The following is a 13,414-nucleotide window of genomic DNA, read 5'->3' as shown; positions in this document are numbered from 1 at the left end:
TCTTGAGGATTGACTAGCTTTGGAATGCATCCACTCTCTCAAGTTTAAACTACAGAAAACCTTGTCATAGGAAAAGCATTTGAAGGAGTAATTCATCTGCTGTTATTATTACCTATTGCTTTTGTTGTGTCGAAACACATCTTGACAACATTGAAATTACTCAAGAAAATCATCAAATCATTTTTCATATTTCATATAGCCGTGGCTATAATTGTACATCCTACCTTACATCTTAAAGATAAACTAAGCTGTGAACTCTTTAACTAGAAAATGTATGGTAGTTTCCAAAATGCTGTACTTTTTCTACCACATGTATTCTTTATTTCCAGCTGAGTTAGTGCGTGATATTTTGGTGTCCTCCAAACTCGACCTTTATGACCTGGCGCTGATATGGGACCTCAGCGACATTGACAGGGACTACAAACTGAACCTGGATGAATTCTCAATCGCCTGCCACCTTGTGAGATTTGCCAGAATGGGTGAGTGAATTGTCAAATATCGCTGAGTAGACATCATTTTGTTCTTATAGCTAACTGAGTGTTCGCTTTGAAGGCTTGAAGGAATGCACTCAGTCATCCAGTAAATTCAGGTTATGTCACTGTGGCATTGTCCCGTCAAAGTAAGATGAGTAGTTCTGCATTACACCAACAGGTGTCTCAGCCATCTCCGGCTGTGGGGTCCTTGATTAATCAGCTTTATGGCTGATGTCCTTCTCTAGCGCTTGTTGTGGAAAACTGCTCCCACAATAAGGTATTTTGTATGTTCCATCTGTTGGGCAAGACACTTTGCTTCAATTGCCTATCCATGGTGATGGAGACTAAAAACTAGCTAATATTCCTTGAGTTTCTATGTTTTTGCAAACAAAGGCTTCGATATAAAGTGCACTAAACTTGTATTCGATTAACTCCCATTCGTGTTTGGTACACATGTGCAAAGTGCCAAAAGAAGTACGTATTCAGTGTATCTGTGAAATGATCCACCGATGCTAAGTGGATATATCTGCCACACTCAAGTTCTTGGCTGAACGGATGCTGTCATTAATTATTCACAATAGAGGGGGTCGTTTCAACCGATTCAGTTAAGTGTTGGCACAAATCCCTGTTTCATAAGTTCTGTGATTGATGCATCGAATGCACGCATGAACAAAAAACCATCCATTCATTATTGAATTGCTGTGACAGCGAAAATGCCTCAGGATGTAGCTTCTATGTGACTTATTCGTTGATTCAGTTCGAGGAAAATGCTGTACGATGAAAGAGTGACAGCTGTAATGTAACTTATCTCCCTACCAGACGTTACAGTAGGCTCACTGCAGTAACGCATGAGTGGTACAGTTTCAGTTCTTGTGAATGGCTTTGGGAATAGTCGACAAAAGCGGAGTGTGATGAAAAATGGATAACAGTCAATAAGTCACTTCTTGTGGTGAATCAATTTTGGATTAATGGATTAATCAAGGCCCGGCTACATGTACAAGGATATGATATTCTATTCCATGATTGTGAGTAAAGGTGCTGAGCGTGTCAACTTGGAAGAAACTGACCGATGTTGGATTTGTCTTTGCCAATTGTGGATTTTGATAACCCTTTGACCTATTACCATCCTTGACCTGTAGATCTCAGAACCTCTGGAAACATGTGGTGTGCCGCTTGTTATCAATTTCATTTGATTTGATGGTGGATTGTTCTGATAAATAGCATATGCCTCGATTGATTGATTGATACCCTAGAGTCAGTATCGGGATACATATAACATTCACCCAATACCTTGTTGGAGGTGAACTTTGTAGGTGTAGCAGGTGAAATTAAAAGGACTTGGATTTCTTCATTCATGAAAAAGGTAATATCCATGGTATTTCCGTGATTCCACTGGACTCATTGCATCCAAGTTGTATAGTTTTGGATTACCTCTCACGATGACAGCATCCACGTTATTAGTTTTGAGTAAACTGACAATACAAGGTAGCTTGTAGTTGTCCTCTCCGTTTCATTGATATTTTATGTAGCAATAACATTAGCTAATACATTGGCCATTATTTTGCTTAGAGATTAAATGATTGTACAGCATACAGGCTACTGTATCAATGCAAAATCCACAACATGATTGATTTCTGTTGTGGAACATGGTTTACTATGTTGAGTAGTAAGCCACATGTGATCACCATGTCATTACGTGTGCTTCGATCAAGTGAACATTTGCAGTTGAATCAGCAAATAAGTGTCTGTATAGTTCAGCATAAACATGACAAGGGGGAATCCATCAAATCTACTGTAAAGTTATACTTAAGTCTTGTTCACGGGGTTCCACTGTACCAATGATGATGTGTCTATTTCTTCCTTGGAATGAAAATCACTGGCTGCCAGATCAGTCTGAATTCTCCTCATCGAACTCAATATCGATTATGACTAGGAGCTACATGTACAACCGATCACCATCCGGTGATAATCGCTTGTTTCCGGCGCTGGAGGTTTACCCTGATCAACGAGCCGAGCGATTCATAATTGATATCAATCTGGTACCAGGGCCTGTTTGTTCAAAACAAGTTATATCACTATAAGACTGCTGTTGGCTTAACTTATTGGCACACCAAGTCAAGTTTATGCCAGCATTAGTGACAAAACTTGAACAAGTGGGGCCTGGTTCCAGTAGAGTACCATTCACCCTTCATTATAGATTTGAAACTGCAGAGTTCATCAAAAAGAGGGTGTTCTCTTTGCAGAGCTGATCTCCATTGTAATTTTTTTGTACCCAGGCATTGATGTGTCAATTTTGCAATATCAAAGTGCCTGTTGATTATCATGTTGAAAATCATTTCTATTTGTAGGTTACCACATCCACAGTGGGATCAATGTCCTGGCTCTTCTTCCTCATCGGGTCCAGCCAAACTCGCTCGATGGCAAGAGATCAAGGTATGGGCAATCACCATTGAATTGTTTGCCAAACTTTGATATATGCTATTTTCACTTGACTATTTATTACGCCATAGGCTACCCTTCCTTCAATCAATGTGACACATTTTGCAGTCACAGTTGTGACTCACTCACATATTGATTAAGTAGTTATATGACCTCAGATAGTTGAAGTCAGATTCCACAAAAATCAATGAATTTCTTATATGTTCTGGCTGTGTCGTTCAAAAACTAGGTTATATTGACCGTTAGAAAGTTCAATCTATGTTTACCACCAGATGTGATATTTTTGCTTGATTTCTGACACTTTCACACTCACTTTAAAATATCCTCATGCCATGTGATATATGATCATAAATAGAGGTAGGTATTTTCCTGTTTTATATTATATGAGTTTCTGATGCCCCTTCCCTCCACTTGCAAGGAGGAGGAGAGTTTGACCTCATTGTTTGTACTGCCAATGGGATAAGACAATTAGGTTTCTTGACCTGACAGGGCCAGCTCGATATATTGTCAACTTTGAATCCGGACTAGTCTGAATGGGCATGTACTGATTAGTTTGCGTTCATTCTTCGAAAATTTATATCACATTTTGATTATTTCTGCAACTGTAAACATTCCTAATAGAATAAATCAGGTTGTCAGCTATTTGGTTTTGCCTTTTATGGCAAAGGCCGCTTTGATGCTCACCCACAATTTGCCTTTGATCATAATTGCGATCACTATCACCAGATACAGTCCATACCAAGACTGCCTGAAGCTGTCAGCTGACACCGTGATACCATTGTCTCAGCAAATATCCATATTTGATAAACCAGTGTTAAAGGAAGAGTGTCTCAATACAATATTGGGTTGGCACTTGGAGGTAAAATGGCAGAGTTCCGAAGTAGGGGGCACAAACATATATACCACAAAAAGTGTGTACAGTTTGAAGACAGATAATTTTCTGGTCTGCCTACATTTGCGAACTTCCCTCTTCATAGCATCTGTTAATCTCATTGGTGCCGGCCGGCGTGACATTTTCTCACGACAGTCATCCTTTAGTGATATGAAAATAGAAAAGATGTCTATATTCGTCAGTCATGACAATACCTTTGATGATGCTCCAACAGACAAGACATCTATTATGTATGAGATGAGGCCTGGTTTAATTGAAAATGATGCAGGAGGCCTATTCAGTCAGGGAAACATATTGGTGTGGGAGGATGTCGTCCTCCTACACAATCGATGAGGAATAATAAAGTTTATTCCAAGTTTAAATCAAGGGTTCTCTATTTACCATCCTGAAATCATGACAAATGTCATGTGATCAGTTCAGCTTGAAAACTGAAGGGCTATTGAATATCATCTCATAGAGCCTCAAGCTACTGACAAGGGGAGTATTACATGGTGATACTGTGTTTATTGAGCTGCTGCAGACAGCCATAACTCCTATGGTTTGAATGTTAATATGTCTGCTTAACATCTCAAGAATGAGACGATTGATGCGATTAAATCCGGCAGCCACATTCCAAACTTAATTCCCATGTTGTCATGGCAATGTCACACACAGATTGCAGTAAGAGAAATTGCTAGTTTCCTGATTACAGAGTTCAAATTATGTAGAAAGGTCCAATTTCGGACCAAATTCTATATCCCTATAAATAGAGAGGGTGTGCTGCCATCAAGAGAGGTGCCTGCTGAGCTAAGGGAGGTTCAACTGTTTTTCTGAATAAAGTTTCTCTAAAATTATGTTGCTTTTTCCAGGGTGAAGACACTCGAGACAAAGAAGCAATGTCTGATGTCGCTCAAAGTAAGTCAAACTTTGTTGAATGTACCCAGGATATACAATTTGTGGAAATCGAGCAAGTACATCTTGTAGAGGAATAATAGCATTTATTGAGGTGTTCAGGTTTAGCCCCCTGGTGGCCGAGCAGAGAATCAGATCAAAAATCATATTTTCCAGGTGAGGAGGAAAAATGAGCATGACCGAGAACAACGACGACTTGAGTTGGAGAAAGAAAAACTCAGACTCTCTCAGTTGAAGGTAAGTCCATTCTGATTTCCACCTCCGACCCATATCTGCCTCCTTATCGACATTTGGTAGTTGTCCTCCATCATCTCTGCAAACGTATTATATCATTAGACCTTATGACAGCGTTTTAGTTGTGAGCAAGCTCCTTGCCTCCCTTTTTGATACTGAGCCACCTCGAGATCACCTATTTGACCATCAAGGGTCTACTCTACATGTTATATATATGCTCTTTAATCCTTGATAATATGTTTGTTTGTTTTTTTTTGTTTTTTAGCAAAAGTTGTTGAGTGAGAATGGCGTGGAAGCAGATGACCAGTTCCAGTGTCTGATGGAAACCGAGACAGAACAGATCAAGCAAATGGAAGACGTCACAAAGAGGTAGGGAGGTTATCAGAGGATGGGGAGGGGACTTGGCATTAAGTGATCAGAGGTGGGCTTGAATCCCTAGCTTCAAAAGAACTTAGCGTATGTGTTTCATCAGCATACAGAGATCGCAGCAAAATCCATATTTCCGCAGACTTGCTCCAGTCTACATGTATTTGCTCGATACTGCAACATCTGTGGCTGGGTGGTGGGTTCGCTATCTCTCTTCTATTGTCTCTGCCTCAAGTATCAGCTTGTGGCTGTCATGATCCATGTGATTGCATTCCCAGACCACAGAAAGAAACTGTCTTCTTTGTATGGTTACTAATAACAGCTTACTTGTATCACTCGTGTCTCATATTTGCACAGCATGATTTGACAAGTTGTATTTCATTAGATTTTGGCTCAAGTCATGATCTCTCAACAATATCTTGTTTGGAAGTCATCACTATGTTAGTTTTAATTATTACAGATTAAAGAAGGAACATGAAAAAGTGAGAGAGGAAACTGTCAAGGCAATATTAGAAGAACAAAAACTGTCACAGGACATCAAGAAAGTTGAAAATGATGCTAGTCAGATCAAAGAGGTAAGACAATCGTATCCTTAAAGATGTACGCTGTTCGTAATAACAGGTGGTCCAGGAAAAACACCTTGACTCTTTTAGTCTCCTTGCAAGGCCTTCCTTCCTGGGACACCTTGGTCCACCCCCTATGTTTACTCTGAGAACTCCAAGCTTTCTCCTGCCAATTTCCAAATAGCTAGCTGATTCAGTGTCTCTATCTGACAGATGTATTTTGAACTAAATATATCAGGTCGTCATTGATGATGATGCCAAGTGATTGAGTTGTAGACCTATGACAATTTGGTCCAACAAATTCGGTGTTGTTATCAGTTTTAATCAAAGATTCATTATCTTCCTTTCAGAAACGGCAGAAGCAGATGTCACGAGAACTCGACCCCTTCCATCAACTCTTTGAGGAGAGAAAAGGTAGGAATCATTCTGAGCTTAAGTTCGAAATTCTGAAAAATTTTCAAAGCCAAATTTCTTTTGGCTGATCATTTTGAGCAGAAAAAAACAAGTTAAAAACATATTTGGCAAAAAGTTTTCTGGTGATTCGAATTTGATCGATATAATAAGAAATTTTCTTTTAATCTTAGACATAGTGGAGATGGTTGACGGAAGAAGTACCTCTAATTATGGTAGGCATGCTACACAATCGCTGCATGTTTTTTCCTGCCACCCGGTCTTAAAGGGACTATGCTCTATAAATATCAATCACTCTCTTCAACCCTGTCACCTCAGATTTAAAGGGACTCTATAGTGAGCAGTTTTTTGTAACCATCAATACCATGAAGAACCTTTGACAAAAATGTTTGTTTATCGATGAACAGAAAAAGAAGATGTGAAGTTTACACTTCAATAACGTCCGAGAATATACCAAATGAGCTCATGATATAGTTCCTTTAAATTCAACTGAACTGTTGGTGTTGGTTCAACCGTATCTTCAAAGGTGGCAGTGTACATCCTCATCGTGATGAGGTAGATCATATTCATTGAGTTATGTTGAGTATAGTGATTGCGGGTTAGATCACAGAGTGTCCCCATGAAGTTGCTCAGCACACTGTTTCTATTTGCCAAAATAAATCAGTGCCTAACATATTTTAACCCTTTTCTGTTGATCTGTGCAGTGAATATCATCTGCATGTCTGATTGTACACTTATCTCGACACCTCTGAGAGTCAGTCAATGAAGAGAAATACTGGAATGGTAAAAACATGGTGTCGGCCATTTGTCATTTATGACTTCATTTTGTACCACCCAATCTTATCCAATTACTCTGCTGCAATCTGTTTAGAAGGTTTTTGAAGCCAAAAGTTGGCAGTTTACTCATTTTCATTTGACAGTAACTAAGTTCCACATTAGCTGCTGAAGTTTTAATCATTGTAATAAAGTCCCTTTCATGGTAAATTTTTCACTATAGTTTTAGTCTTTTTCAATTCCATGCCTTTTAGCTATTGCTGATTATTTACTATACAGTCACAGCGACAAAAATTGCCCATCCGTGTGGAGCTTCAACCTCACAATCTATTCTGTTAATTGCCTTTGTGTCACTCGATCACTCAAAGCCTGAGAGATGACGCCACCGTATTAAACAAATCTTTCATAATTTGGATGCACAGTTTAAAGAAATATAATACCGTCGGCACAGCAGTATACAAGATTCGACAATTATAAACTGTAAGCATACTTTGAGTGAAGTTTCTCAATAAAGGTTGCTTGAAAATAGCTGAACATGACAATTTCCTGTGCAATGATAAAAGACCTCATAAAATTATGACTTATGCTGTCAAAGTTTCATGTCAGCAGTAACATCATTTTGCTGATATTTCATTTGAATTGGTGACATTTATTGTTTTCAATAGCAATGTTATTTTCCATGGCCCAATGAACCCCATCTTTCCTATATTTCATGTAAAAAAGCAATGTGCTACATTTGCAATACTTCATAGCCACTTCTTAACCCTATGAGAGAGCTTCTCATTTCTGTGACAGATTCCCTTTAAATCACCCACAATTTTGATTTCAGAGGCCAAGAAAACAGGTGCAACAACACACCCTGGGAAGGATCCCTGGCCATTCATACCACAGTCACAGGATCCGTTCGATTCGAATTTCCTGCAGGATACTCAGTTCAGCGGTACAGACTTATTTTCAAACGTGGACTTAAATACTTCAAGCCAATCAGATGCATGGAATACGGGAGGTGATGGACAGGTGCTAAATGGTGATGATTCAAAGGATGATGTAGCGACGTTTGATGATAATTTTCTTGAGACATGGGCGGCTCGGAGACTATCGAAGACGGGTTCATTTGATTTTGGGGCGGCGGAGGATGATCTAGTGTTCAGGACTGTTTCGGGTGAGTGAGGGATTAGTAGATGGTGATGTTGTGATAATCTTTAGGTGAACCTCCTGCAATTCCTTTAAGGCTGAAACAGGAGACCTTCCCAACACCTGTACCTTTTGATGCATATTATGATCTGGTGATGATATATTCAGATGGGGTCATGCAGTGTTCAGTGGGTTGTATCTACGTCATGGTCCAAAATCGTTGCCAGTTACCAGTAATGGCTCCTCTTGCTATGACTGAACCAAACAAGTTACTTTCAAACATTCGAAGTATTGACATTCTTGTAGCAGAATTGCTTCCAAGTGCTTTCGGTATGCTTTGTTTCGACCATATGTAGTTGACATTGTAGACTATTAGCATAGCATGTACCTTGAGTCTAAGTGCGGCTAAAATATCGGAAATTTTCACTTGTTCTGCTGCCTGAGGTGCTTGAGCCATTTTCATAGCAGTGCGGGACGTGTTGCTCGGCTATCAACAAGTGTTTTCCATTTCAACCAACCTTTGCTTCAATATGTATACAATTCTACATGCGATTCTTACAAAGATATAATGAAATTGACAAGCGGTGACTCCATGCTAAGTAGGCCAGAATTGTACATTAAATGTGTTTAAATCATACATGTATAGGAATGTCATCAATTACAAACTGGAAATCAAAATTTAGGTACTATTCAGTCAGACTGAAATGTTCAAACCACAATTCCCATGAATTTTTGATTGGAAATTATTGATTCTAGTTTCACACCCCACCAGGCATTTGATTGAAAATGTTGCGGCTGTATGCCAACTGGGCTGGATTTTAGCGTTAGCAGTCGGCTAGGAAAAGTTTACAGGTGTGATTTTTGTGCATGTTTTTGGTCTGTTGTTTTCAACTGTCTTCTCTCTTGGTTAACTTCTTGATTAATACAACTTTTTTCTTCAGGCAGTTTTGGACGGAAACGATTCATTGCTGTTAATTTCTGCACAAAAATTCAACTTTTACTTAGCAGATTTGAAATTCTTCTGCTAGTTTGTCATTCCGCTTATCTCTATTTGTAGTAACTGCTGAAGAAGACGATCTCTGGTGCCAGGTCAGTGAACTACAGCCAGGGGTGAACGGAGGGTCGCAGGAGATTTTCTACATAAACGATAAACTCCAGGAAGTTAGAAATGAGATGAATAGTCTTAACAGACAAGGAGGCAGGCTGGTGCTGGTAGGTAATCGTTCATTTGGAAAACTTTAACGATTCTGAAATGCTTATGTATAATACCGTCAAACATGCATATGAGAACCTCTCCCAGTGTATGGTCATGATTGATGGTTATAAAGCAATGACTGTCAGGCGGACCTTACTCTGCCTTCTTTTACAGGCAACGAGAGTCTTGTCGGAAGCTTTTCTAACATCTTCCTGATTCTATCCTGGGATAATAATTCGGAAGTCTTTTTTTGCTGCCTCTTCCAGTAGCAGTAGGCCTCAAATTTGTGTGGTTGCATTAATGTGCATTGTTTTCATCTGACATAGAAAAATTACTTCAGGCGCAGAAATTCGGTAAGTGAGTTTAAAGTCTTGAGGTACCATGGGTCATATTTGGCTTAAGGGAACCTAGGGAAAAACGAATTTCAGGTTTTCCTCCAGCTATATAGTGCCCAGCTGGCATTTCAAGCAAGGTCCCATGTCATTTGAGTTATTTGAGTTATTTTTGATTTTGAGGATGTAGCTTATTCTAACGATTTCTTGGAATATCAGGTGACTTGTCATTTTTGCCATTAGCCTTGATCCTTCCCGCCCTAATCCTTGAAAGGGTCTTTGCCTTTTCGCTACCCTTGGGTTCAATAGAATTAGAGAACAACTTAGTCCCTCCAGGATATGCCTAAAGAGAAAAATGTCAGCATTTGCCAAAATATCCATTGGCACACTTTAGACCATATATCAGCTTTATGCTTCAACACAGGTTCTGTACATGAAGTTTTAAACCGCGGCCCTGCCCAGTTCACATGATGTGGTTTCTATAGCTACCATTTTAAATCGTTCAATTTTGTCACAAAATCATCAACTTGGCCACGATGATGATGATAAAGGGTGCTTCAGATACATTTACGATGTGAAATCCCCTCTGCTTGTCAATAATTCACAATGAGCTATACACCTGAATCAGTATGCTGGATATCAGAGGCATCTCCCGCAAAGAAAGTTGTTTGACTGTGAGAGTATTCAGTCAGGTATATCACACAGTCCCTCTAAAAGTGCTCCGTGCCTTTCTTCAGAACACGTAATGTGTTTTCTACTACAGAATGACGGTAACCCTGCCCTCTTTCTCAGTTCCAGCGTGCCCTTTTCTTTGCTCATTCCCAAATTCCCAGCCCTTCCAATTTTCTGGATAAAACACTATAAAAGTGATACTATCCACCTGAGAGTACCTCTCCTTTATTCAAAGCTTGCTCAGCCCCACCCGGTGACAGATCATTACCAGAATTAGCTACTTAGTTCCTGAAATTACCACTTGGTGGCCAAACACCCACCCAAAATGTAGTGTGCCATTTATTGTCGTCTCCACATGTATTGTGTATCAAAACCCATTACACGGTTCGTGATCAATGGGTTTGACCCATGTTGTGTCGACTGGATTATAAACTTGTTTACTTCTGCGAGTATGGGACACAGTCTGTTCAACTCTTCTGTCATGATAGCACAGAACATGTGGTGGACCCACCAAATGTGGAGTTGACACTGATTTTATAGGTAGTGATTTTAGTTAAGGATATTTAAAGGATTATAAATTCTCTACGCCTTGCTCGGATAGGTAAGACGTGTGAATTATTCTTTAGGCCTATTCTTTGAAAGGTGTTATATCGGATTGTTTCAATATCAGTTTAGATAACCACGTTGATATGATCCTATTAGCCTTGCAGCTAATGAGTGGGGTACCCAGTTCAACATGTCAAAGCATCAAACTTTTGAAGCTGATGATTATTAGGCTACTTTTTGGTATTGTAATTGGATGTCAGATGTCAGATTGTCTAGTTCACAGGAGATAAAACAATACATGTTCATTTAACTTAGATAAAATTGGCTTTTATTGTCTAGTTCACAGGTGATAAAGCTATACTAAAATTACTTATTGGGGCTATTTTATTGTAATGGGACATACCCCCTCTCTCCAAAGGTCAAGGAGAGGTAAAATGTGACCCACCACAGCAAAATGGGTCGCATGTCGCACAGAAAATGAGCCTGAAATGAAACCATGACATAATAGAAGAAATTGATACACTCAGATTTCACAAAAGGAAGACTATAGTGAAATGAGCAACCAGTCCGCCTCAACCTGTCAAGCTCGAAGCGACATGCGACTCATTTTGCTGTAGTGGGTCACAAATGTGACCCGCTCTACCAAAACTACCAACCAATGTGACCAAATCAGTTTGTAATAGATTTCACAAAAGGTCTTCAATAGGGAAATGAACAACAAGTCTGTATCAACCTGTCGAGTTCAGATGCGACAAGCGCCTAGTTTTGGTAGAGCGGGTCACAAATGTTCACTTTCACAATGATATCAAATGAAAATGCATTTCCATGTTTGAAAATAACTCATTGCTCAGTGATGATATGCTGGATCCCATTGTGCAGTTGATGCAATCGACACAATTATTTATTCTATTAGATCAATCAGCAATGATTTGGTGTTAAAAGCTTACTTAGATGCAGCTGCATTCAAGTAATCAATGAAGAACTGTTATGAATGTGATTATTGAAGTGCATGTCAATGCAAGTATGCAGCTGGGCTAGTTGTGGTTTACTGAATTTGATTTCGATAAGTTTCTTTATCAGAGGGTTTAACCCTCTTGCGATATTAGCATGGATAACCTAGTCTTTATTGAATCTTACTCTTATCGACATTGTGAAAATCATTATAACATCAATGAATTTAGCTTACCACTTTCTAAATATTGATGTAAGTGTAATTCATCAAAACCTGATAAATATTTGATGTGCTGTGATATTGATACACTGGCATTCACGTTTTATGATCAACAGTTTTGTGGTTGTGCGTAAAAACATTACAAAAAATACGCAAGGCTGGAATAATAGTAAAGATGCCAATATGGCTGATGTGAGACTTCTGCCAAACTTGGAAGCATGGTGGGGAAAGGGTTAAATTGTAGTCAGCACTGAACAGACGCAGAGAAGTCTGTGCCACACTTCGTGTTAGGCTTGTTTTATCGTTGATATCGTGGCACAGTTCAGTATAAAATCCATGAACATGTTTAGCATTGTCTAATAAACTGACATTGGGTGGAGACGTTGTATTCATATTGAAACAGCTGTAAGGACACACTTGTCCCTGCTATTGTTCTGTCATGCTGTGCGGTGAAAAATTCGGAAAACCCTCCATATTGTACGCGATTATGGAGTATTGTGGTCGTTCAGTTCAGTGAGGCTATAGCAGCATGATTCTAGGCATGTTGCTACCTAACTTGGTCTTGTCAAGTGCCGCACAAACATGCACTTTTTGTTGCTGCACCCTGCAATTATAGTAAATGCTGTGTGCGATAAAATAATTTCTTGTGTGCGGGTATAAACTAGTAATCACTGTAGCCCTCTACCTGCCCTGATTTCAAGAAAAGGTTTTCGCATGAATCAGTTTGTTAATTTTATGTGTCCAAAGCTAGACTTTCCATCGCTGGCCTCAAAATGATTGTACGTTCCTCTGAGGGCAATCGCCAGTATTTGACCAAGAGATCGCTATACAAATTCAGAAGTTCACCCTCACCCCTGAACTCTTTTAGTAAATGTTTTCCTAATCGAAGTGGTTCCATTTCTAATGCAAAGAATATTTGTTTAGGTGACGATGCTCCAAGTCATTTTTTCAAAATTAACCCTTTGAAACCTTGGCCAGAAACTACATTTTGCCGATTCCTTGAACGCATATTTTTAAACACCCCAACCAGTCTGTGGTGTAATTTGTGGCACAAGTCAAAGATTATTGGAAGTACATGTATGGTATTTAATGCCTAGTTCGTTACAAAAATAGTAAAAGAATTCGATTAAATGTTGGCCTAAGGTCGATAAACTGACCGCAGACGTTAAGGTTTAATGGATCAGGATAAGATTGGATCACGATTAAGCCTTGGGATAAGTGGAGGTACAATGTATAGATACTTCAAACATGGCTTAAATAAACATTAATGGACATTCTTGATACTGTCAATAATGGTGATCTGTAGACCTGTGATATGGCA

At 39.2% G+C, this 13,414-nt stretch overlaps 1 protein-coding gene across 9 annotated transcripts in view; it reads left to right on the top strand.

Annotated features, from left to right (window-relative positions):
- Window positions 1–471: 471 nt before the first annotated feature.
- The window catches only part of LOC135486892 (plectin-like), a 41,495-nt gene continuing 28,552 nt past the window's right edge, over window positions 472–13,414 (top strand). For 6 of the 9 annotated variants that reach the window (XM_064770054.1, XM_064770048.1, XM_064770051.1 and 3 more), the window contains exons 1-11: window positions 472–479; window positions 2,822–2,906; window positions 4,653–4,698; window positions 4,852–4,932; window positions 5,195–5,298; window positions 5,756–5,870; window positions 6,209–6,272; window positions 6,443–6,484; window positions 7,873–8,205; window positions 9,235–9,389; window positions 9,699–9,725. In XM_064770054.1, coding sequence (XP_064626124.1) covers window positions 476–479; window positions 2,822–2,906; window positions 4,653–4,698; window positions 4,852–4,932; window positions 5,195–5,298; window positions 5,756–5,870; window positions 6,209–6,272; window positions 6,443–6,484; window positions 7,873–8,205; window positions 9,235–9,389; window positions 9,699–9,725 — 1,056 coding nt within the window. In that variant the 5' untranslated portion in view covers window positions 472–475. Of the gene's footprint in view, window positions 480–2,821; window positions 2,907–3,180; window positions 3,270–4,652; window positions 4,699–4,851; window positions 4,933–5,194; window positions 5,299–5,755; window positions 5,871–6,208; window positions 6,273–6,442; window positions 6,485–7,872; window positions 8,206–9,234; window positions 9,390–9,698; window positions 9,726–13,414 lie in introns of those variants that run through there. The other 3 variants (XM_064770049.1, XM_064770047.1, XM_064770050.1) reach the window with 3 other exon arrangements.

This window comes from Lineus longissimus, chromosome 4, assembly GCF_910592395.1.
Source record: "Lineus longissimus chromosome 4, tnLinLong1.2, whole genome shotgun sequence".
NCBI lineage: Eukaryota > Metazoa > Nemertea > Pilidiophora > Heteronemertea > Lineidae > Lineus > Lineus longissimus.
The sequence above is the reverse complement of the archived record's forward strand: the minus strand, read 5'-3'. Positions and strand labels throughout refer to the sequence as shown.